The sequence below is a fragment of the Ixodes scapularis genome, unplaced genomic scaffold, assembly GCF_016920785.2.
Source record: "Ixodes scapularis isolate PalLabHiFi unplaced genomic scaffold, ASM1692078v2 PGA_scaffold8__174_contigs__length_109621045, whole genome shotgun sequence".
NCBI lineage: Eukaryota > Metazoa > Arthropoda > Arachnida > Ixodida > Ixodidae > Ixodes > Ixodes scapularis.
The window spans coordinates 68,392,002-68,417,430 of record NW_024609883.1 but is presented as its reverse complement, the minus strand read 5'-3'; the positions used below and the strand labels follow the sequence as shown (position 1 = coordinate 68,417,430).

Sequence of the window (25,429 nt, the reverse complement as noted above, 5' to 3'; positions counted from 1 at the left end):
ATGATTGACGAAAGAAAAGGAAATGCTCTGCACCAAAACTTTTTGTATATATGAAAGACTTCGTACGGTGCCGTTGCCGCGGCAGCTTATGCAACCGCAATCTTTACCGAGAAACGCATGCGGGGAGCGCTACGTGCTCATCATCTATCATGTGGTTTTGACACTTGGTTTGTGGTTTTTTTATTGAAAAAAAGTGTCAAAACCACATCATAAGAGATAAGGGGCGCACGAACGGTGATAAGGCGCGCGCGATGGTTTTCTTTCGACCGACACGAGAAAACCCGAAAGTCCCCATATACAGCTTCGCTGTAAAAAAGAACATTCGCAGAGCCATATATTTATGTGTCAAAAATCAAGATCTCTAAGAAGAAATAAACGCAATGTGTCACTTTTCGGTAAACGGTAGTGGTCCGCTTGATTTCAACCTCTTTCTGTGGACCTGCGCAGGTTTCTTCGCATCCGCAGACATGGCTCCAGAGTCCCCGGCTGAACCTGGGGCCCGAGCCATCAGGGGCAGGCAGGCGGACGGCTCCACATTCGGCATCGAAGAAACGGTCGCTCCGAAAAACACCTCCGCGCATCCCGAACCTGGTAGCTTGTTTTATTCACCAAAGCCGCATTCTGATGACTGCTCATACTGCAATCTACATACAAAAGACACGGCATTTGCTGCAGACGCGGTGACAGATTTATCTGCGGGTACACCAAGGCATGCTTCCTACAAATATGTATACGCTTCCAGCATGTCTGCAAACAGTTATCGCATGACCAATGCCAACAGGGCAGCCATCAAGCAAGAAACACGCTTCAGACATTTTCTGCAAACTGTGTTCAGATAAGATCATGCACGCGTCTCCAGTTGACACTTTTTGATTTTCTTCGTATTTTTATATGTTACTCCCCAATGTGTGGAGGGAACAAAATCACAAAAGGTTTTGCGGGAATTTTTTTTTTTTTTCTCGAGAAAACAAAGACTACATCGAGGCGGCAAACCCGTTCTGGTGTTTTGTCATTTCTGCCAAGTTTGACGGCACGTAATAGACAAAAAAAAAAAAAAAAAAGAAAACTCAAAAGTTTTTTTTCATATAGTAGTCTGTAATGCCAATACATGAAACAATTTATAGAATTTTGTAAAAAATATATCGTGCGTACAAAATGCACAATCATGGCTACTTGATGTTTTTACCTTACGTTTGTGATTTGTTATCTCGTAGAGTTTTAAAGATATATCGTTTAAATTTTTTTCACATGTGCTTCACATAAGGGTCTATTCTATATATAATGTGTATCTCTGACTTATAAAAAATATATTTACAGTGCTCTAAACATAGCTGAAAACGAGAAATCCCGCAACTTAAACGTGCAATTAAGCAAAAAATATATATCTTCGATTTTTTTTTTTTTTTTGTGAAGCATTCTACTTTATATCGCCCTGTTTTCTCATTAAAAGATGTCGCATTATTTTGTCTCTGTCAGAAATGCAACACTTCGAAGTGCAGGAATTTGGCTACTTTGACATTTTTCACTAATATTGGTTCGCTGTTATATATACTTTATGTAGCTTTACTATATCTTTTTTACTCGTATATTTTTATTATATGTTTGCACGATAGTGGCGACCTCTGTAGATCGCTGGAGTCGCAAATAATTAGAGTACCGACATTTCGTATGTTTTATTATCCTCGGACATCCTACTTTCAGAAGTAAAAATAAATATTTGAACCTATCCGCCATCTTGGGTTGCGATTTGCGGCGGGTACCTTTCGCACAGGCCAACGAGCTATCTCTTGAGAAGGGAAGATTGTCATTGGGCTTTATGTGTTCCCTGAGAGTCCGGTCCGTTTATGATCACCCTGCACGAATGGCTATAGAAGACAACTGTACCACCCCCGTGAAACCATGGGACCCGATTCGAGGCCTCCCGTAGTGCGGTCTATGCTACTGCGGGCAGCGGGAGTACCTTCGTAGTACCCTGTCATTAAGTATGATCTTTCACTCACGCGATACAAGAAGGCTGATACTCCCAATGCTGGGTTTCTTCAGGAATTCTTTGCACTGCAAAGTCAGTATGGCGATTGTGTAAGCATACACAGACGGTACAAAGACCGAATCTGCTGTTGGTTGTTTCATGATTGACCCAGCTGTTCAACTTGTTAGGAGAATCAACTCCTCTGCTTCTATTTTTACAGCAGAACTCTATGGTCTGCTTCTAACGATTGGCTACATACTTAATAAGAAGCTGTCTCACTCCATCGTGTACGCTGACTCCCTCAGTGCGTTGCATGTACTGTCTTCACTAACACCCCTCAATAAATTCCTGTTCATTGAATTACGAAACGAAGTTGTTGCTGCCTCGCGACAGGCATACGAAATTATGTTTTGCTGGATCGCCAGCCACGTGGGCATTCCGGGCAATGAGACAGCAGATCGCGCAGCAAGTATTTGCGCAAAGCGAGCAGTTGATCCCCACAACATTCCCCTTATGCAGACTACAAAGCCCTTCTCAGGCGTCACGTTAAAAATGGCAGGCTGAATGGGATCAAGAAATCGGCAACAAGTTGCACATGATGAAACCTTTTTTGAGCGAAACGAAGAGTGCACTCCACCAGGAACGCTTTTCTTGAGGTTACCCTTTGCCAGCTCAGGATTGGTCACGCTCATCTGACTCATGGCTACCCTCCTTCGTGGAGAAAACGCCCGCACGTGTGAGCAGTGTGACAATGCCTTAAGCATTCTACATATCCTATGGTTGAATGTCCTGCTTATCACGAGGAACGTCTTTTGTATTTATCGCAATTGTATCGAGATCATATCCCATTACACCCTGCTCTGCTCTTAAGTGTGAGCCTCTTGTGACACACACTAATGTTTTCCATTTTTTTTAGATAATATCGGCCTTCTACACAGATCGTAGCCTTCTTAACCTATAGATCATGCCCATCGCACTTTTACCTTTTGGTACCCCATTACCATCTTTTATCAAATCACTGGCTACTAAAGCCTCTTTTTTCTCTCTAAACATATTCCAACAATATTTTTTTGCGCTCTACGGCTTATTAGGTTTTGCGACATAAACACCAAATCAACCAACCAACCAGCGTTTAAATTGAGTATTTTCGGAGCGCCGTAAAAGGCTGCGCAGGCATTATATTTTTATTCCACTATTCGCGCACTCCTAATATTTAGTAGACGCCAACTTTTTGATGATCGGACGGAGCCGTGACGTCAAACGGATGTTTTCGGGACTGTCTTACGATGTATTTCGACGAGCTGTCAAAGGGGTGACGTCAAATTGATGTTTGCAGAACGCTCATGTGTGACGAGCTGTCAAAGAGCGCTCGCGCCAACTGGTCGAACTTCTCCCTCTCAACGCGACGACACAAAAACGACAGACGTCATTTTCGTGCCACGGATTGGGAGTCCCATCCACCTATAGACGTTTGCAGGTACGGCCTCTGGGCGCCGCCATCTTCCACGCCTCCGCGATGCTTGTATATGCAGCAAGATGGCGGCGCCCAGAGGCCGTACTTGCAAACGTCTATATATAGGTGAGGCTTGTGCGCTCGTGCGCACAAGCCTCACGCGAATCTGGTTTCTGCACACGCGCAATTCCCAGTGTGGGCAAACGCCGGCTTGCTTGACAACGTCGGGTCCAGCACTTATCACTAGAGTCGTTCCTTCTAGAGTCGTTCCTTGCATTTTTCCCAGTCCGGCTGACGCCAACAGCTAAATTTTTACATCGGGTAAAAAGCGACAATTCGACACTAAGCGGCGAAACTTTCTATACACAGGCACACTCGGTTAAAAGCCACAAGCAGCTCCAAGCGCGGGTTCTCTCATGGATCTGTCCGTGCCGCCTCCCGAAACCCAAGACGTTTTTTAACGACCGCGGGGGAAGCTCTCCCACCTCGGCCGCGATGCCCCCGCAAATGCTCCCTCCAAAACGCTAACACCAACATAAAAAGTAAAAAAAAAAAAAAAAAAAAAAAAAAAAAAAAAAGATTCTGACGCAAATTTAAAAAAAAGAAGAAAACTTTTCTACAAAATACAAGACACCTAATTAATAAACAAGATTTTTACATACTTAACAAGTGCCGATAACAAAAAGAAAGAAAAAAAAAAACAAAGATAATTTCCAAAGTATTCACACACAGTTAGGAAGCGGGTAAAACCATAGCCTCCTCTATATTGACAAAGCCTGGCAGGTCGCCACGAGAAGCGGCCGCCGAAATTGAAAAGGTGGAGCGGCAGACAACGGATGAGAGGAGAGCCATGTGACCGGCGCCCTGCTGCGGCGAGACGCCGAAACACAATTCTTCCGAGCGATGGAATGCCCGTTCGTGCTTTTCGCGTTCCTCGCGCTACCGCTTCTTTTCTCATCGGGTTTGAAAACCATGTTTCGGGTCCTCGCCACTGCAAAAGCTGTGCGCTGACGACCAGGTTCCCTTAGGTTCCCCTAGAAATGCTCTGTGCTACCAGATCCTCGCGCTCCAAATCTGCGACCGGGCACTCTTCGGCTCCGTCGTCGAACTGCCAATATAACAGTGTCGGGTCACCCTTGAGTCTTGTTTTCAACACTAGTGGATTGTTCAACAAATTGCTTTCTATTCGGCAGTTCTCGCCCAGTCAGCCCGGAGTCGCCGACACCGCCGTGAGCATGCCCGCGAATCGGACTCCGCCTACTCGCGACGACCTACAGCGCCACCTGTGCAGGCGGAAACGAGCCAACCACTCGAGTGTGCCTTCTGCAAGAAGAACGGCGAAAGGCGGAGTTTCGCGCGCACCCACGTGCTCAAGGACAAACTCACTGGTCACGTGGTGTGCCCGATACTGAGGAAGTACAAGTGCGAGATGTGCGGTGCCACGGGCGACAACAGCCACACGCGCTCCTACTGCCCGCAGAAGTCCGGCGAGGTGTTCAACATGGCGCTACTCAAGGAGACTCCTCGGAACAGCACGGACCGGAGGAAGGACTCCTAGTGAACTCTCGGGAAAGTGGCGCGAAAGAGTTTTAGTCGGTGTCATAACAGGGTGCCCACAGTGAATCAGCGCTGTAAAGCGCACCGGAAAAATCGGCGCCTGCACATAGAAAGTTCAAACTTCCACCGCATGTGCATTCAGGAGGTGGTACATTTTACTCGAGGAAATTTCAAGGGAATTGAGACGAACCAACTTGCCAGGTTCAAAGGCGATCGCGTTCGCAAGCGACCCAGTTAGCGAGCGCCTTCGTTCGATAGGCTCAGCAAGCAGACGACGGACTGTGTTGTCTGCTTGCTGTGCCTATCGGGAGGTGACGCCACAAGTTACAACCATCGCTAACTTGGTCGTTTGCGAACACGCCCGCCGCTGACCCTGGCAAGTTTGTTTGTCTCATTTCTCCCAGGGAGGTAGCTACACCTTGAAATTTCATAAGGTAAGATGCACCACCTAAATCCACATTCGATGGAAGTTTACGCTTTCTCTGTGCAGGCACCGTTTTTTAGGACTCGTTTTAAAGCACTAAGATTCGTGAACACTTGGTATATACGAGCAGGTGTTTCGGTCGCAAGTGATAATAAAATTGTAAAGAGGTGTGTCGTAACACTTGTTTCCGAGAGCTTGGGAGTGGTACACCTTGGGGAGTTTGTACACCGATCTAGCGCTTGCGGACGTCAGAGTACGCATGGGAAGTGGTAATTTGCGTTCTAATTACCTACAATCCCCAAAATAATTTATTAAAATATTATGTAGTGATGCGGCGAGTTGGAGCTAGTTGGTACGAAGACATCATATTAAAACAGCGCACGAGCAGAAAAGAGAAGAGCTCTGCGTTCTCTTCTCTTTCTCCCCGAATTGTGCGCTGTTTTAATGGGAAGATTTTTAAATTATCTCCTTATCCACATTAATTAGAAATATGTTTCTCGTCGTTAAAATGTTTGAAATATATGATGATTGATAATGAGCATGTGTGAATGTCTTTTCAAGTGTCATGTAGAATTTTACCGAAATAATTTTTGAACAGAATCGTTCTCAGTAGGAAATTGCATGCTTCATTAAAATTATGACGGCTGTAATAAAATTTCATACCTTAGTTCAATTAAATAAAATATAATATTTTTTACAATTTAATAACACGCATTGTCATTTACTCATGTAGTTTTATAATGATGCAAAGCCGGGGTACGTGTGCCGCTAAACTTCGTAAGCTTACTTTTGTTCCAAGCCAGGGTATTCATAACTTGCCTCGCTATATACTCACTTAACCTATCCTCAATCTCGAATCTGAAAACACGTCACGGAATAACGCTAACTGAAGAAGCAATACTATTTTGTTTTGACACACACTACTTGTAAGCCGAAAACAGGATTGTTATAAATGCGAAGAGTGCTTTAAAGTAATTGTCAGTCAATGTTGCAACTACCTCGTTGCATCACCGGGAAGTTCAAATAAAAATCACGTTATACAGAATGTACCGCATCATTCGTCACTTGCGCAGTGGACTGCGTAAATTAATGGTCGATCTTCTGTTCTTGAGGCAGAAAATATTGAGGGAAACCACACTCGCTCACAAACGCACAGTTACCGTGTTGCCTACTCCACACCCCGCCGTAACCGCTGGTTGTAGTACGATGGTGACTGCACGGCGTCCATTTGCAATCCATGACCACATCGCGTTCTCGCGCTTGCGCAGACATTCGCGGAATTTTTGCCGATTATGAAGTTCGGCAGATTGTCCATAGAAAACCAGCATAGAGCGGCTAACGTTATCAAACGCGGAGACGACTGCAAACGTATGCAAAAGCACCCTCAAAGCACTTACACTGCTGAGCCGAAGGGTGGTCGCACAGCGCTTCGTGGCAACCCCTTGTCCTGTAATACTATTGAGCCTAATTTCCGAATCCATCGTACCAACTGATGGGTGTTGCCCCTTCGTAAGCCACTCCTCCTAACACGCCGATGCGATGCGGTGAAGCTCGAAGCATGCGCCCCTCTGCGAGGTGGTGATGGTTGACGCTAGCGGCGATAATGCCACGGCGTGGAAGCATGTGGGCGTGGCTAAGATGAAAATCAAGTGAACTCATCAGGAGTACGAGACCCTGGTTCCGTCTTGTATCGCAGCAGCCGCCGTACTACCATTTTATGAATTTTTTTAGCGACTTGTAGCTCCACATAGCCGACATCATCGTCTGGAAGTTGAGACGATGACGTGGCCAGCGCGGCAGAGGGGCGAATTTTAGCTATTGTAGGTACACACGGTGAAATACATGTTTGAACCATTTTCATTCTCTTCTACTTCTTTTTACATCAGCATCGACCGATGTTAAATACTAATTAAAAGGTTAAAAGGCGCGAACTGAAACAAGACGCAGACAGACACACGTACGACACGGAGAAGCGCTATAACCTTTTAGCCTGTTTCAGTTCGCACCTTTTAACTTTTTAATCGGTATGTACCGACTAGCCCCAAACAAAATTTTATTCAAAGCTATTATTCATTGTTTAAGCTCATTCTGGCGCAATTTCGAGAAAAAATGGCAATTTGGCGCGACATGTAGCGCAGCACTTCCATCATTGAATGAACAGGTCAGATTCGTTGCATGAATACTCAAACAGGGATGAAAAAGGTGCTCATTTGGTCTTGTTTACTTACACCTGGGTCAGACGGGTGCATTAAAGGCCTTCAAAACGAACTCGCTTGAAGAATCGGCGAATTTACTCGCGACCTTGCGCTTATCGGTGTCCTGCCCGTCTGACACAGGTATTACTAGGGGATCGGTGGCCATGTGGGCCAGCCCACACCAGCTCGTAGCACCTGGAGCTAAACCTCGCGCTGCGAAACCCAGCGATCCTGGGTTCAATCCCCAACCCTACCAGTTTCGATCTGGATGAGCATCGTACCGGCGTGCTGGCGTGTATCGCTACTGCGTGGTGCACGTTAAATACCCCAGGCTAGCAATTGTAATGCACTGGATAAATTGCTCAGCTACAGCGGAGAGATAAGCCGCCTATTTAAGCAGACTAATTTCAGGCTGTATAAACATACAACACAATTCTTAAAAAGAAAACAAAAAATGAAAGGCGTTTACAATCCCCTGTAATGCCGAATTAGAGCACAGCTCTTGAAGAGGAGGTAAGGGCACGGAGAGTGAGGTATGCCTCTCCTCCCCTCCTTCCTCGTGACGTCATGATGGGAAACGTCCCATAATGCAACGCGCGGTTACGCCGACTGCGACGCCGCTCAAGCTGGAAACGGGCGCCTGAAACCGTCGCTTTAAAAGACAAGTATTACTTTGTGAGGCATGGCAGGGCTGAGGCAGGGCGTAGAAGTGATAATTAGGGACTTTATTGAAGAGCTTAGAGGATTACATGTTAAGAGGGCTCGAGGCGAAGGCGGTCTGTCACACAAAGCGAAGTAAGCGGTGGGCACGGCACGAGAACACAGCGAAGAAGGCGAGGGAGAGCTGTCTGGGAATGCGGAGGGCAGACACTTGAGATGACGGTGGCGAGAGCGTACGGGCGAGAGGGAAAGGCTTGGGAAGCATAGTGTGCGCGGTGAGCTGGTCGTTTGGCGTTGCGGTCTTGCGGTGGGGAGAACGTGGGGCCCATCAAGGGGGGCTCGTGCTATACGACGTGGGCTCGCTCACATCCCACCCCTCCCAAAGCTGTCCAAGTCCACTTGGGAGAGCATCAGTCACTCAAAAAGTCTCGAAGCCAGGAAGGAGGCCTTCGAGCACGCTCGGAGCGCGCTAAAGGCGTTTGATCTTCCGCGACTGGGTCAATGGAGTCGGGGCTTGTTAGGTGGGAGTCGTTTTGCGTATCCTCGGGATGCGCGGGGGAAACCACTTGACTGTCCCGTTCGAGGAGTACGTCTTGGCTGTCGGGCGGAGATTCTCCTGAGGGCTCGAGCAGGGTTTCGTCGACGTACGGGTGATGAAACGGCTTGATCTGGCTTTCGTGGGCGACTTTCGTGTCGGTTTCCGTACGCGACACGCCGTCGTCGCTGTACGAGACACGCTGTACGAGACACGTAGAAGATACGTTGTCGGCGTCTTCAGTTCGAGAACCTGGTAGGGCCCTTTAAAACGGGGTGCCATCTTCTCGCAGGTGGTTGTGACAGGCTCTTGGCGGCGTAACCAAACAAGCTGTCCGGGATGAAAGTGCTGTTGCTCGCGATGTGCGCGGTCGTACCGCTGGCGACGACCATCTCTTGCACTCTCCGCATTGGCGGAAGCCTGCGACCTAGTCGCGGAGGTTGACGAGGCGATCCTCAAGGCTGGTTGTGTTCACAGGGCAATGTCGTTGGCGGGGGAGCTTGGGCGTATAGCCGTAGAGAAGCTCGAAGGGCGAAAACTGCAACGACGCGTTGAATGCAGTGTTCACTGCGAAGGCAGCCTGCGTAAGCTTCCCTTCCCATGTTTCCGGCTGAGCGCCACAAAGCGTTCTTAGCACGGCGACGAGGGTAGCGTTGTTCCTCTCAACGAGGTCATTGCTGGTTGCTCTGTAAGCCACTGAATAGTGCATAGTGACTCCATGATGGGCCATGAAGCGCAGGAACTGCCTGGACTCAAACGCACGTCCATGGTCAGTCAGGCAGTGGTCAGAGGCGCCATACACATGGAATACTTCGTGGAGGTGGCGTATGACTTCCGATGCCGACGTTGTTGCTACTGCGGCAGAGACGATGTACCGAGTAGCGAAGTCGATAACATTTAGAATGTACTTGGAACTGTCGGCTGAGCACATAGAGATGTGATCCATTGCGATTATGCTGAAAGGCTGTTCGGTGGCTGGCATGGAGCCCATGAGTCCGACCGATTTCGTTGTAGGCCTGTTGTTCAGCTGGCAGGTGAGGCATGACTCGACGTATTGCGAGACGGTCGCTGACATGCGTGGCCACCAGTAGCGGCTCTCGACCTTGGAGAGGGTTCTAGTGAGGTCCATGTGTCCGCTGCCGTCATGACAAAGTTCCAAGACGTGTTGACGCATTTTGGCCGGCACTACGATGACACTGAGGTCAGCGGAAAGGCGGCGGTAGAGGACGTCGTCTAAGACGAGGTACTCGTCTTTGGCACCACCGCTCGAAGTGAGTTGTTGGCGAATGACGGAGCAGTCACTGTCTTCTCTTTGCATGTCAGCAAGCGCAGTGGTAGGTGTGACTGTAGCACAAGAAAGGCGAGATAGCATGTCTGCTACCACGTTCTGACGTCCGGGCCGGTGTTGCACCGTGAAGTCAAATTCTGTAAGGTCCATGAGCATGCCAGTGAAGCGCCGCGAGGGCTTCAGGCTCGACGTCAGGCAGGCGACTGTCCAGTTGTCTGTGATGAGGCAAAACTTCAGGCCGATGAGGTACTGGCGAATTTTTTGGGTAATTGCCCAGTGGACAGCTATGCACTCCCACAGATTGCTGTGAAGCGGTTGCTCGGGGGTCGAGAGTGTGCGGCTTGCATATTCAATGACGACTTGTCTTCCGTTCTGCATCTGCGTGAGTACAGCACCAAGGCCAACCCCAGATGCATTGGTGGCCAGCGTAGTGGGTGCTGCGGGGTTGAAGTACGCCAAGATTGGGGCTGAGGTGAGGCTGTGGCGAATTTTTTGGAAGGCAGATTCGCACGCGGGCATCCACTCGAACAGTCCCGAACGGATGATCGACTGAAGTGGAGCGGCGACTTTGGCGAAATCCTTGATGAACCGACGATAAAATCCGGCTGTTTGGACCCATGACAGAACGGCCTTCGGAGTCTGAGGCGTGGGGATCCGATTCAGGGCCTCCACTTTCGCGGGGTCCGGAAGCTTTCCTTGCGAAGACAGAATGAATCCCAAGAATCTGATCGATTCGACTCCAAACTTGCACTTGGTGAGAGACACTTTGAGTCCGCTGTGCAATAAGAGGGTCAGAACTCCCTCAAGCAGATCCAAGAACTCGGCGAAGCTCGTTGCGAAAAGCAGGACATCGTCGAGGTAGACTCTTGCGCCGCATTTTGGATGACGTGGCTTGAGGCTTTCAAAGATGGTGTTCATTGTCCTCTGAAAGGTTGCAGGGGCATTTTTCAAGCCAAATGGCATTCTGGTCCACTTGTAGGCTCCCTGATGCGTCACAAAAGCGGTTTTGTCTTGATCCTGCGGGCGGAGGCCGATTTGCCAATAGGCACACTTGAGGTCTAGGGACGCAAACAAGCAACATCCGGCAACGTCGTTCATGAGATCATCTGCGAGGGGAAGGGGCTGGACGACGCTGATGGTCAGCTTGTTGAGCGGTATATAATTTACGCAGAGGCGCTTCTTGTTCTCGCGAGTCACGACAACAACGGGAAATCCCCATGGTCCAATCGACGGTACGATAATTCCCTTTTGAAGGAGCTGCGCTGTTTGCTCTTCAATGAACGAACGGTCGTCGGAAGTGCAACGATACGGCTGACGGCTGTAGGGCTGTGCACCTTGCACAAGGTCGATGGTATGTTCTACCTTGTCATAGAGCCCGAGGTCATGGTCACTGGTGGCGAAGAGTAGTGCGTGTCGCTCGAGAATGGCTTGAACTCGATTGCGTTCGTCGGGGAGCAGCTGCGTGCCGATTACCGCCGGCTGGGGCAGAATCGCACTGGTCTGTGGTTCTTGGCAAGGCGTAATGTGCATGGCAGTTAATCCTAACAGTGACCATGCTGGCTGTTCTTCTGGAAAGATTGGGGAAGTCTGCAGTCCGTCAGGAGCACAGGGCATGCGAGATTTACTCAGGGCGGAGTTCTCGAGCAAGACTGCGTTGGCCATTCGCGGCAGTAGCCTTTCCTGGCAGTCGATGATGATGTTGTTGCCTGGGTGGCGAAGCTGCGATGGAAGTGGAGGGCGGACGAGCAGCTCCACTTGTGACGCACAGAACCAGTCCTCCCCCAAGATCAATGGCAAGGCGTTTTGGGGTAAAACTGCTGCTTCCACCAGTCCGGATATGGGTCCGACGGAGATGCGAATGCAAACGGAGCCAATCGGGGTCACAGAACCTCCTCCAACCACCACGAGTGGGGGTTTATTCCAAGGGAGCAAGTTCAGATGTCTGACGAGACGTAAAGAAATTGTGCTCATCTTCGAGCCACTGTCGGGAAATGCATCAACCGGGCCCACGCCAGCGACTGTGACGATCATGCATGCGAATTTAGAGCCGGGGAGTTCTTCAGGGGAATAGGTGCTGAAGGCTGTGGCGTTAGGCTGTGTGCTTGGGGTGACTTGATTTGGGGTTCGTGATTTTCGAGGCAGGGGGCATTTGTTGGCGAGATGGCCAGGGTTTTGGCAGTTCTAACAAATGGCTGTTGCCAAGTCCTGTACTGAGCGAAAGGCTGGGGCTCCATTTCTCGCTTCAGTGTCCCGATATCGAGCATTTTGTTGCTCAACTGGAAGCGTTGAGATTCGTTGCGGTCGCTGGGGCTGCGGGACTGACGATGTAGTAGTGCCGGGGCTTATTAGAGGCGCGGGCGCGGCGGCGAAAGGCTGTGATGGGCGCGGTCGAGGCGACGGCAGGTTTGGAGCGGCGGAAGCTCCGGGCGCAGGGGGCGTCATAGGGCTTCGATTGTGATCCAGGGTGCGGTCAAGATCAGTGACGATGGTCATGAAGAGTGGCACGGTGCTTGGACGCTGAACCGCGATGGCGGTGGCGATTTGCCTATCGCGGAGACCCTGAATCACGTACTCGAGTCGCTGTTGGTCGGTTAGGGTGACGGGACACCTCGCGATGATCTTGAGCTTCGCGAGCGTGTAATTGATGAGGCTCTCACCCTGTGCTTGTTGTCGAGCGGCCACTCGTGTCTGCCACTGAATGAGGGAAAGCTGTTCGCCGAATTGTGCCTGGAAGGCTTCTTTCCATTCGGGCCAGGTCTTGAACTGCTTCCCGGTTGTGACTTTCCAATCGGCGGCTGGTCCTCGGAGTTTTCCCAGCGCGATGGCTAGCAGGGTGGGGGGCTCCCACGAGGCAAGTTGTTGGGTGCGCTCGAGGTCTTCCAGCCATCGGCGAGCGGAAATTCCTCCGTCTCCGCTGAACGTGGAGATCGTAGAAGACAAATCCGGAAGGGTTGTCACGTTTACGGATCTTGCCGGGATCTGGAGGCTTTGTTGTAGGTATGCAGTCAACAACTGCATATTGAGGACGGGATCGGCTGTAAAGGTACATGGTTGGTGTGCCTGGCTGCCCCGCTGAAGTGGAGTCGGACGGAAGAACTCCATGGGCGTTGGCTTCGGGTAGTGGTTTTGTCTCGGCGATGTTGATTAGGAGACGCTCAATAATTTCCTCTTTGTTGCCAGTATTGTCCAATTGGCGTCGACCGAGTTCTTCACGGATGAGATCCGCCGTGAAGCCGGAGAGCTCTGCGGCAGTGGCTTCCTCCCAGTTGATGAGCGGCATGGCGGATGGGAGAAGAGGCGAAGAGGCGAACAGGGCATTGGCTGGTTGAGGCGAGTGGGCGGGTCGGCAAGTTCCAAGGGCGAGAAAGACTTTTAGAAATACTAGAAAGCTAGTTTAAAGTTCTTGAGGTCGACTGCGCCAGATGTGAGGCATGGCAGGGCTGAGGCAGGGCGTAGAAGTGATAATTAGGGACTTTATTGAAGAGCTTAGAGGATTACATGTTAAGAGGGCTAGAGGCGAAGGCGGTCTGTCACACAAAGCGAAGTAAGCGGTGGGCACGGCACGAGAACACAGCGAAGAAGGCGAGGGAGAGCTGTCTGGGAATGCGGAGGGCAGACACTTGAGATGACGGTGGCGAGAGCGTACGGGCGAGAGGGAAAGGCTTGGGAAGCATAGTGTGTGCGGTGAGCTGGTGGTTTGGCGTTGCGGTCTTGCGGTGGGGAGAACGTGGGGCCCATCGAAGGGGGCTCGTGCTATACGACGTGGGCTCGCTCACAACTTTGTAATTACACCCCATCACCACTGTCTGATGCAGCATGGCGGCGAAGATGGCCCGTGTTGAGTTGCAGCGTCCAAACTCGGCCCTCGTTTCGAGAAGCCATGCTCTGACATACGAACTCCCTTTCGCCATTAGAAACAGCCATTCCTGCTGGTATCTGTTGCTTTTAGGGCGCAGCTCTTAGGCGGCCGTTTCCGGCTTGAGCGGCGTCGGCGTAACCGCGAGGTCACGTGACCCCTCCCTTCTCCCCCCCGAGGTCAGATGACTCCCCCCCCGGAGCATATTCAAGATTCAGGAGAGGAGGAGGAGGGGTCCACCCTCCTCCTCAAGAGCTGCGCTCCAATTCGGCGTTACAGGGAGTTGTAAACGGCTTTCACTTTTTTTCGTGACGGTTTCTAGCCCGACTGATCTGCTCAGACATTAAAGACCTTCTTTATAAGGGCACCGCCATCTTGAATTGTTGTCACTTCCAGTATGGGCGAAAACATTGCTTTGCTGTTGCCACGCCAATAGAAGACATTTGGGATATAAGCGCAACCGTCAAACATTCTGGTTTTGCCTCCCCCTTTTTTTACTATTTACAGGCTGAAGCGTTTTAGTATTTCTTCGTCGCCCATACCAGATACGCTTATTAGGTGGCTGGGGATGAGAGTACACGAAAAGAGCTATACCTGTCAAATAGAATTTCAGAGTCAATTTTGCGTATTACAGTTCATGCACTAAAATTGAAAAGCTTGTGGCGCCACGAAGAGGCAGGTGGGTTGCAATATTTTCGATGGGTCGCAGGGTAGCGCAGCGCTTGCGAGGCATTGCTGCAGGTGACCAAACCGCCCAAGGCAAACTGTCCTCCCTCTCTAAACCCCCAAACAAATTTAAGTTTTATAAACTGGCAGGGCTGGGTGTTGGACTCTTGATAACAAGCACCAAGCTTAGAATGCAAGCCAGTCTCGTGGCGATTTCAGTCACCGTACAAAACTGTAGTTGGCATCACAGCTGGGGCCATGGATGCAGCGAAAACTTGATGCAATGAGATTCCTTCCTAGTTCGATTGCCATCGTTCCCCTTTTCAATTGAGATCCCTGACGTGCAGTCACCTAATCACTGCATAATGGGTGTTAAACAATCAATCATAAAAAAAGCATGTTTGCCTTTTAATAGAGCGGGCGGCTCTTCCACATGTTCAAGACTCCAGCCCCAAGCCAACAGTCGTAATACGATGCCCGAATTGCCCAACTAGTGGAGGCGGGAGATGCCATATTTGATCCAGAATAACATTTTACTACCCCAAGACCCTAAAAAAAAAAAAAAAAAACTTTCCAAAATCAGTTAGCTAAAATGAAATGAAACAAGTCTTGCTTCAAAGCTATGCTGGTTACAAATGAAAGAAGCATGCAAAGATTGTGTCTGATGCACCATGGCGGCAATTTTATTTCAGGCCGCCTTTAATAATCCTGAGCCTACGAATTCACGAGCACCAACTGAATTCAATACTGAATGCTGATGCAATGCCTCTACCCGGATCCTGATCCACGTAGCAGTGCGACGAAACTAAATGGCTTTCTCTTACCTCAGTGGCACTGTATAGTCTTGTTGTTTTTGGTCACCAGTAGCACTGGCGGTTTGTTACCAGCTGGGGACATGACAGGAGCAAAAGGCAACTGCTCGAATTACTTTTCGTTGAAAGAGTGTTTAAAAAAAGAATAACGAATTGTGGAAACTGGAAGGCACCAAGCATCCAAGCACCAGTTCTACACAAAGCAACTAACTAGTACAGTGCAGGCATACATTGTGCTGGCTCATTTAGACAGCACCACAAACATTTTTAACTAATTCATGCACAGTTATGAAAACAAAGCAAAGACAGTGTCCTCACATAGACAATTCTCCTTTGGGTTTTAATCTGCACAAAATTAATCACGACACTATTTCAGTGGTGTCTGAATGCACTGCTAGAACGCAAGCGATCAGAACTCGAGAAGAAGCACTCGTGAACCCCTTCCAAGAAGATGTGACGACGATGAGATGGTACGTCTGAATTCACAGAATTCATAGCAAGATTCTGAGCTCCAAAAAATGCAGACAACAGACTGTCTCGCACCTCAATGGCAAGTTTAAAAGGGCAGTGGCCGTAAAGAGGATAGGCCAAGGCAATGAATCCGCAAAAACGGAGGCCCTGAAACACAGCACCTGTAAGTGATGGCCCTTTACAACATGGTAAACACTGGATTGGGAAAAGTGGCGACTCTTTTCCAAATTTTCTTTTTTGAGAACCCGTAATGTGGTTTGCTTTTGTGCAATTTCTAGGGGAGGAAGCAGACTCCACGTGGTATTTGGTCAAAACCTTAATGTTGTATCCGGCCACCAAATTTGCCGTCCATTTATAATTCGTTTTACCTCGGAATGAACGGCAACATGCGCTACGAGCCGTCGAAGTCGATGCGAAGCACAATTTTGTCTGCTTCTTGCACAGCAGCTGCAATGATGTCAGAATGCTGAGCTCTTGTTGGTCGTTCGAAAAATGTGTGGTGGGTAGACCTCAAGGCAACTAGCATTGAGGTCTACCCACTATCCTTCCAATCGAGTAAATCAGAACTCGGCATCGTTCTGACGTCATCGCAAACCCTGCGCAAGAAGCAGAAGACTTGCGCTCCATGTAGCATGAGACGCGAACATGCAGATGAGAGAAGCAACGCACGACGCATAAAGTTATGGGATGCTCTCTGTGTTGGATTGGCTTCGATGGCTCGTTGTGTCCGCTGCTATCCATTTATAGCATTAATCAATAGTGTGTCCGTGTGGATAGCCTTCAAGCACTACCAGTGACCATGCTGGTTCAATTAATTCTACTGGCAGAGCTAGGATTAGCACGACACATGACTCAATTCCTGTTAGTTTGCTTCTTTGCCAACTGGAAAGAGAATTTCGTTGTTAGAACCTATATTTTTATCAGACATTTGCTAAAAAAATAAACATAAAAAAAGCATCAGGAAATTTTGTTTTTAGCAAACACTCCCATCCAAATGGAACATTTAGAGAATTGGTTAATGTAAATAAAATCTGCGATATTCAAATCTTTAAAAGAACAACGCTAAGCTGTTGAAGTAGGTTACATGAATGTTACATACAAGTCATAAAGAGCATCAGATAAATATATTTCTTGTACAGTCTCCTGCAATATGAAAGACCCACTGGGAGCACGTGGCCGAGGCGGTGGCCGAGGCGGTGGCGCTGCGAGTGCTCCGGGCAATTCCATTCTGCTTCGAAGGGAGGACCTCCACTCGGGGCACAGCAGAAACCGATAAGCGCGTTGCGCTTTAGCTGAGCCCCAAGTGAGCGTTTTCTTCTCAAAGCAGAATGGAATTGCCTGGAGCGCTCGCAGTGCCCCTGCCTCAGCCATGCACTCCCAGTGGGTCTTTCATGTTGTACGGCACTGTGCATGTTATTTCACATGATAGCTATATTTGCGACTCCAGCAAAACGAATGGCACCTAGCCGAAAAACACTGAACTGGCCGAAACAGGTCCTTTCGCGATTTCAGCTCGTCTCTCATGGCTTTCGTGATTACATGTTGTAGGCGGTTTACACAATAGAACAGTTGTCCCAGTGACCCTGCCATAACTGAAGTATCAGCTTGTTCCCTGGTTGCTCTACACGCAACCCAAGCAACCACGTGAACCAGACATTCCACTTTTCATCGCTTCCTCGAAGAAAGTCAAGTCTCTGGAAACTCACTCATGCCAACACATAGCTGCAGGTTCAAAATGTAGAGGATAAAAAGCAGGGCGAACCATTCTTAGTCAAATGCTTGCTTGCTGATTTCCAAGCGTTATGCATTGAGCTGGCACACGACACGTCACAACCTGTATTAGACCGCCATATTTACCCAACAGTAGCATCCCCTGTAGACCGCTGGAGTCGCAAATAACATGCAAGCAAAAAAATTGAAGAGCTCAAGAATCCCCTGGAATGTTGTAGATGCCCTTGTAAAATGAACAGACACAAAAATAAATAAAATACTAATTTTGAACGTCGACTCACCTGCAAAGACTAGCTTAGCCCTAGAGCCAAAGAGATCAAAAGGCTTTCATTGTGATTTCGAGGGTTCTTCATATGGGGCAATATTACAGCTGCCAGTTTGACAGGGCAACTACAGTAATATTATTACTCAGCAAGCCAGATTGGTTGTTAGTCTTCGCACCACAATATCCTGGTTTTGCTCCCTGACCAAGTTTTACAGTTGGGTAGAGACCCATGTAGTCAATTCCAAATGAGAGAAATTGCCATGTGCGAATGCTCAACAAGCTGCTATTACCATGGCGTCAAAACCGTTGGCAAAGGTATATCATCTGGTGCCATGTAAATCTGGCATTGAATTTTTGGTACTTACAAAAAATTATAAATAAACATGGACCAAAATATTCACAGGAACGACACAAATTATAACCACTGGAAAAAAAAACGGAAAAAAACATGTGGAGGAAATATTCTGTCTTGGCAAGATAGAAGCAGATTTACCACTCAAAATCCACCCAGAAAAGAAATCCTGAAAACCACAAGCATCACAAATAAATTATGTTTTGTTCTAACATAACAACTACTGCATTGGGCATTCCACTTTCAAGATGAAAACATTGTCGCCATTGAAGCAGAATGAAGTTGGCAGATGGTGTGAATGGTCCATATAGAGTAAATTGTCATATTTTCCACGAGGTGAACAATGTCTTGAAAGGCGTTCATGTTTGTAACAATGGCAAAAACATGCTTAGGCGATTTCATTCAGACATCAGTCACACTTGTTCTTCACATTTCAACCCGTCTCCCCCCACCACACAGACACCGTAGTCTTTAAATACGTTACATCCGAGAGCACTCAATCGCTTGCGGCAACAAGAGTCGAAACCGACCCTGTATGTCACGCTTCACCACGAAAAAATCCACCGACACACACACCGTGGTGACCTTGCTTCCACGGCACAATTATGGTCGGGTGCCAAGGGTCTCGCATCGCGCGACAATGCACCGGCGAAAAGCTCATCCGCGCATCACCGGAAGTCTGAAAGCACTAGATTTTTCACATGTCTCGCGGCGGAAATTAATACTGTGGCGTCACAAAGGCATCAGGCAGCGTTTGAAACGCACAACGGCACCAACCAAGCTCGGCTTTGCCACCGTGCCTGAAACAAGTCCCCGACCGGTGTGTTTTACTGCGTCCCCAAACGTAGTAACCCGAAATGCGCCCGACGACATTGCAGAAGCATCGTGCCGCCGCCCGCAAAAGCTTCGACGGCCGGGCGTCAAGACGCCACGACGACCCTCGCTTCCACCTGGCTTTTCCAGCGGCGTTGCTACGACCGACCGCAGCGATCACGGTTTCCGGCAACGCAATGTGCCTGCTGCCATGGCAATGCACGTTGCTACTTTGGGAACACTTTCGACGCACAGGTGATACGAAGAGCGCAAGTTTGTCTGCTTCTTTCTTTGCAGAGGTTGTGGCGACGTTAGAAAGATGAGCGGCTCCGATTGAAGGATATTGGGTAGACCTCAAGGCAACTTGCTTTGAGGTCTACCCACTATCCTTCAATCAAAGCCAATCAGCAGACAAACTTGCACTCCGTATAGGATGGAAAACACAGCAGTCAGAGACATATTCCAGTGCCACCACCTAGAGAAGAAATCCTTAGTACCGAGCTTTTCTGAGTTGCCAAAGAAGGCCGCAGGGCACAGGTTGGATGCGACTGCGGGGTTCGGCCAGGAGTCATCTGCTCGCCAATCCAACGGGAGTTCGGGCCAACTGCCGACGCGGCACTCGTATCCAAACTGGCCTTCTTTAGTGAAGCAGAAAGATTCAGCACTAAGGCTCTCTTATCTAGTAGGTGTTGGTTCCAAGCACCGGTAGCCACCGTCGACGTCCGCTAGAAGAACGCCATGAACGAGCTGAGGTTGCCGAGCTCCGCCGAACCCGATGCTGCAACCGCCGACGCGAGCTGGTCATCCAACGACGTGCCGATGGCCTCTTCCGACTCGTCGCCCGTGAGCTGCCCCAAGTGCACGTTGAGCAGATGTCCATTCTGCGAGTCACCGAGGATCAGCTCCGTCGCGTCGTCCAGTCCTGCGTCCCGCGACGGTGAGAGTCCGGCGGCCCCGCCAGGCATCTGCACGACCAGGAACCGTGCGTCTGCCGACGGATTCGTCGTCCCATACGTGTCCTCCTCGTAGACCATCATTGGCGCCTCCTCCGGATACCTCGGCTGGTGCGTCCGGCGCGGGCGGTACGGCGCCTTCGCCGTTGCATTTTCGCCGTGGTGCTTCTCGTGGTGCTCTTTCAGCTTGTCCCGCCGCGAGCTGCTGTACTCACAGTCCGGGCACTTGAACGGCTTGTCGTCCAAGTGTATCCGCTCGTGGCGCACCAGGTGGCTGCGCTCGATGAACGCCCGTCCGCACACCGGACACACGTGCGACCGCACCGCCGTGTGGGTCCGCGTGTGGGCCTCGAGCTGGCTCCGCTTGGGCGACACGTACGCGCAGCCAGCAAACTGGCAGCGGAACACATTCCCGGTGTGCAAGCGGCGGTGGGAGATGAGGTGGGACTGGTACTTGGCCGTAAAACCACACACGTCGCACAGGTAGGGCCGGTCTGCGCGGTGGCTCTGGAGGTGCTGCTCGAGCGTGCACTTGAGCGCAAATGAGCGGCCGCAGTCGTCGCAGCCAAAGGGGCGTTCTCCCGTGTGGCTGCGCATGTGGGCAACCAGGTTCGTCTTTTGACGGCAGCGGTAGTCGCACGCGCCACAGCGGAACGGCCGCTCGTCCGTGTGCTTCATCCGGTGCAGCAGGAGCAGCTGGATCCGCTCGCACTTGTACGGGCACGCGTCGCAGCGGAACGGCGGCAGCCCGTTCGCGTTCCCGAAGTGCTCCTTCATGTGCGTGTAGTACTCGCGGTTCCACTTGCACGTGAAGTCACACAGTGCACAGGTGAATGTCACGTCCTTTGCGTGGGCGTGGGAGACGTGCTGCTGGAGTCGCGAGGCTCCGTAGCCGACATAGCTGCAGTGGCTGCACTTGACGCCGTCTTTCCAGTAAGTGCGGCTCGATGATTCGTTGGACTGGTCTGCGCTGCCGTCGTCTGTGGGCGACGGCTCCGGGGGATCGTTCTTTTCCACGAGGAGGTTGTGCAGGATGCCCAGGCTTGGTTTCGTGTCGCAGTCGCTGTCACTGGACTGGCAGTCGTCCAGGGAAGGCTGCCTTCGGTGCTCGCCATCCTTTGCACCTGTAATTAGTGTAACATTTCATGTCTCGTACTGCGACCAGAAAATGTCAATCCCAAACAAGAACACTATCACTGTGAGATGTCAGAGCTCGATTTAAATTCATGTATTCCCCTTTTTGGACAAAGTACTTCCACCCCTTGTCAGAAGCAAAGATCACCATTGCCGTTCGGGCGGAGCTTTCAAACAAAATAGCCCAACGTTTAGCAAAAATTTAAGAGTGCCCTCCATTTTCTGTGAAGAAAAAATTCATGCTTTTATCGAAGTCAGAAAGAAAATTAGCACGTAATAGGTTTATATAAATGAGAATGTTAATTTACTGACGTCTCCTTGCAAATCAACTTCACGGACTCTGTTCAGTATACACTCTTCCAAGATACGCTCCTCGGTTGCCAATGATGATGATGCAGCTGGTGCAACTCTCATGCACCCATTAGCTAGAAACTTTCTGCTACTCTCTTGGGACTGTTGAAACCTGCTCGGCACAATTCTCACCTATATTTTGTAGTTTTGCATTCTAAGTTATTTTACACTGGGAGAAAAAGGGCCGGTACGCGCCGGCCTGCCATTTAAGCGTTGCTGCTCGACATTCACGGGAAGCGAAGGGACGATAGAATGTCGAACGGCCCGCGAAGCGATTTTGGGAGCAATGACAACTGTTTTCCCAATTTCCAGAGCTAAACTGTGTAGAGTCCCTCTCAGTCATCGCCAACAATAGCTGTTCGGGTTGGGGATGGGGAACGAATCAAATGCATTGATTCCTTTGCCACGGTGGTGGTGTTGTACAAAAAAGGATGCTCTCCCCAGAACGTGCCTCCAAAACAAGGTCCTCTTGGACTCCATCCAATCGTCAAGATGTGACTGCCGTCGACACTGTAGTGCTGTGCTATTTGAGACCTTTCTCAAATAAATCCTTTTTAGATAATGCGACACCGTGTGGTACATTCAATATATTGTTTGAATGGTAACACATGCCAAATTTTATGTAAGGGTCCTGTCGTGTATATTGGCAAACTCATTATTCGTACGTGTGCAATATGCATGCCTGCGGCTATCTTCTGTTGTAAATGGTTTTCAACGGCTAAGCACTTTGTTGACCGACAAGGCTAAGTGGTCATCCTCGTCAAAACTCGTTGTAATATAAAAAAAAACCAAACATTCCGATCGCATTTGTTTTGTTGCGTGCATACCCATCAAAAATAGTTTACAGAATGCGGTACAATGCTTTCTCAACGTCCTCGGAAAAACATATACATAATGGAACACAAAAAACAGTGGGAAAAGGCAAGAATTTAGATGCCAGCAATGTATGAAATTGCGTCTGCGCCTATTGAAATCAACAGCTCACTTGGTTAGGGTTAGCTCTGAAAACACCCTTGGACAGTGTGTGCTGACCGACAATAGTAATGGCATCGTACTTTGTTAACTGATTAATCTGGCGATAAATAGAAACGACAAAACACAGACCTAACACATCAATGGCCTATAATTTACTGCAGTTGAAACTAAATAGAAACAAAATTATCAGAGTACAGATTAGCTGAGGTGACAATAATTTTGAACCAAATGTTTACCTTTTTTTTTTTTCGTGGCCTTTAAACTTGTTTATTTGATAGCCTTGAGAGTTTAGGGACTGATTGATGTTTTGAGAGCTTTGACAGTGTTGCACGCTACGCACGAAACTGAGTATGGGTGTTGTTGCTTTTTGCCCCTAGTGTTACAGAGACTGAACTTCCTTCACCCCTAATGTGATTGCGGGGTGGAAGCTCATGGGACCAGTCGTATGCTTATCCTTCACCTGATGACACTGCCATTCATACACACGCGCAGAAAGTGGGGTCAGGTGATAAAAGAGAGGCGGTTGATTGGTCCGGCGAGTGCGTTTGTCCCACCGCACCGTAAGCTTAGGGATGAATGGAGTATAACAGTGTCACATTGGAAAGTTGGTGCCACATATAGTGATACTGTTCCCACAGGTTACAAGGACAACACATTCATTATTTTACCCTGGCTGCTGCAGGAACTGGTTTGCTTACCGCCATCCCGCCCGTCTTCGTCATCCTCGTCTAATCCGTCGGTCGACAGCGTTTCCTCGGACCCGTCCCTCGGCCCGCCTCCGGTAGATCCACCTTCCTCTTCGTCCATCCCACGTCCTCCAGCAAGTCCCTCGATGGCTGCGGAGACGGCAAGATGCATAAAGCTCTCCTCGTCCACCGTCCCGGCGGACTGCGAGAACTCCAGGCGGAGTCGCTCCTGCTTCTCCCCGCTCATGTGTGCCAGGGGCACGGCGTTCTCGTCCAGAGTCTCCAAGAAAAAATAGAGGCAGCGCCGGTTCTCGGCAAACAGCGGCTCGTTGCCGAGGAAGTGGGATAGGGCATCGCAGTCCACGGACCCCCAGTCGACGAAGGTCAGGAGGAAACGCAGCTGGCCCTCCCGCTCCTCGAGGTCGTGCGAGACCCAACGGGTGACCAGTGTCAGCAAGGGCAGACCCCGAGGCAGTCCAAGTTTTTGGTCAGACAGGAAGGACACCAACTGGTCCGCCGCGAAGCGGAGCAACCTCGGATCATCCAGTACAGCCTCCACATTGTCTCGGATGAAGCCCACGACCGCCTTGAGCAACAGGGGCACATTGTACCGTTCGGCCAGTTCCCTCACCGCCAGACAGTTGGACAGACAGAGCTGGCGCTCAAGGTACTCGGCGCAGTAGTTCTTTAGCTTGAAGATAAGGAAGTGGTTGGACAGCTGCAGCAACTCGGCTGCATTGGCGCGGTTGATGCTGATGCAGCCGGAATACATGTATCCCAGGAGGGACTGGAAAGCGTTCTGGTTCTTGCACGCTATGTTCATCTGCTCGAGGACCGTTTTGTGCATGCGCAGCACGGAGTCGAAGTAGGGACTGCAAGCCGCTAGCACGGCTCTGTGGGCGCGGAACTTCCGCCCTTCGACGTGGAGGACGATGTCGCAGAAACGACCCTTGTCCTGCTGTTGTCGAAGCTTTTCTAGAAGCGCTCCCCCGTGGGAGCTCTCGGCAAAGTTCATGACTGATGTGTCGACCCGAGTTCTCGGAGCCATCGCGGCCCCTGACTAGTTTTTTTCTTTTCTTTGCGGATTGATTAGCTTTTTTGCCTCAGCGGGCGGCAACAACGGAAATATGGACTCCCAGAAACAACTTTTTCAAAAGGGACGGGGAGCGTGATCGTAACCACACGGAGAAACTCGCAACAGCGAAGTGGGAGGGCATGTTACTCCGAATTTAAACGGAATGAAGCTAAGCTGAAATGAGGAAACGAAGCAGAAAAATCTAAGTGAGCTTACCGACAAACAAAAGCAAAGGAGAAGTCGGAGGGGAAGTTGCCAAGAGCGGTCTTGATGAAAGGACACATCGGACTGTCGGTTCGCCGAATTAGGCCTAGGCAATCGACGGGTTGTCTTAATTTACGGACGACATCTGACGGTGTTTTCGATGTGCAGAAGCGCAACCGGTGAACTTTCGAGAAAGAAGTTGTCAATCCAGCGACGTCTACGACAAGATTTGATACGCTGATGGTCGTTAGGCGCACGACAAGGGGCAGAATCGGGCGCGGACGCCGAGCCCCCTCCGACACGGGTGATGTGGTTACCATAGCAACGACAGAAACGGCGTTGCACGGCGCCGTTGGCGGCTTGAATGTGACGCTTCTTTTGTGCTTTTGCCGTTTGACTGATCTCACGTCCACTGCGGAAACAACGCCCGCCGCCTCCTCCTTTTGTCAGGCTACAAATAGCCTAAGAACATACCCCGCATTCCACTGTCAACATCTCAGCGCCTTTTTGCCATAGCGGGTGCATACTTCGACGGGGCGTCGCGGACTTTAAATTTGCCAAGCGTTTGCAGCCAAATGTTACTGAACGCTGTGAGTTTCCGTAATATCCATGATTCGACAAAGCTTTAATTCTAACGCACGTTTTCACAAAGTAAACAAGTCGCACGTGCGTCGGTCAACGTTCCGTCTCGGTTCTCCCAGATTCACGCAGCAGGCAGCGTACAAGTTCGCAACAATACGAATCGAAAAAGTATCCGCTGGCCTCTGCAAAAAATTCTTAATCAAGGCGAGGTACTCCTCGCTCTGTTTAAACACGATCGGGAGGCTAATTCATCTCTTACAATTAGTAACGGACTCGACCGCTTGAGGGAATGTTATCCGTAATGGCGGCTGATAAGTAGCGTGGATGGCACTGGCTAGAATTGTAAAGCTTTTTCAAACGCCAAGCGATCAATTCGCCGGCGCAACGCGCTGGTCGTCGGCACCGTCAATGCTTACTTGATC

The 25,429-nt window shown here is 49.8% G+C and overlaps 2 protein-coding genes across 2 annotated transcripts; one reads left to right on the top strand and one right to left on the bottom strand.

The window, feature by feature from the left end:
- The first annotated feature begins 375 nt into the window (after positions 1-375).
- Positions 376-6,099, top strand: LOC8035770 (nanos homolog 2). The gene is made up of 2 exons (XM_040212912.2): positions 376-591; positions 4,616-6,099. Exons 1-2 carry the CDS (start codon positions 381-383, stop codon positions 4,978-4,980), a joined length of 576 nt encoding a protein of 191 aa, XP_040068846.2. The 5' UTR covers positions 376-380; the 3' UTR covers positions 4,981-6,099.
- Positions 6,100-15,261: 9,162 nt separating this feature from the next.
- On the bottom strand, positions 15,262-24,428 carry LOC8027982 (zinc finger and BTB domain-containing protein 17). The gene is made up of 2 exons (XM_002410088.5): positions 23,159-24,428; positions 15,262-21,124 (listed from the first exon to the last, which is right to left on the bottom strand). The coding sequence occupies exons 1-2, from the start codon at positions 24,192-24,194 to the stop codon at positions 19,773-19,775; spliced, it is 2,388 nt and encodes a 795-aa protein (XP_002410132.3). The 5' UTR covers positions 24,195-24,428; the 3' UTR covers positions 15,262-19,772.
- Between the last annotated feature and the right edge of the window lie 1,001 nt (positions 24,429-25,429).

Coding starts and splice junctions, on each gene's coding strand:
- LOC8035770 (XM_040212912.2), top strand. CDS start 381: ATGTGTCACTTTTCGGTAAACGGTAGTGGTCCGCTTGATTTCAACCTC. Junction 592..4,615: donor CTCCGCGCATCCCGAACCTG/GTAGCTTGTTTT, acceptor TCTATTCGGCAG/TTCTCGCCCAGTCAGCCCGG.
- LOC8027982 (XM_002410088.5), bottom strand. CDS start 24,194: ATGGCTCCGAGAACTCGGGTCGACACATCAGTCATGAACTTTGCCGAG. Junction 21,125..23,158: donor CGAAGACGGGCGGGATGGCG/GTAAGCAAACCA, acceptor CACTAATTACAG/GTGCAAAGGATGGCGAGCAC.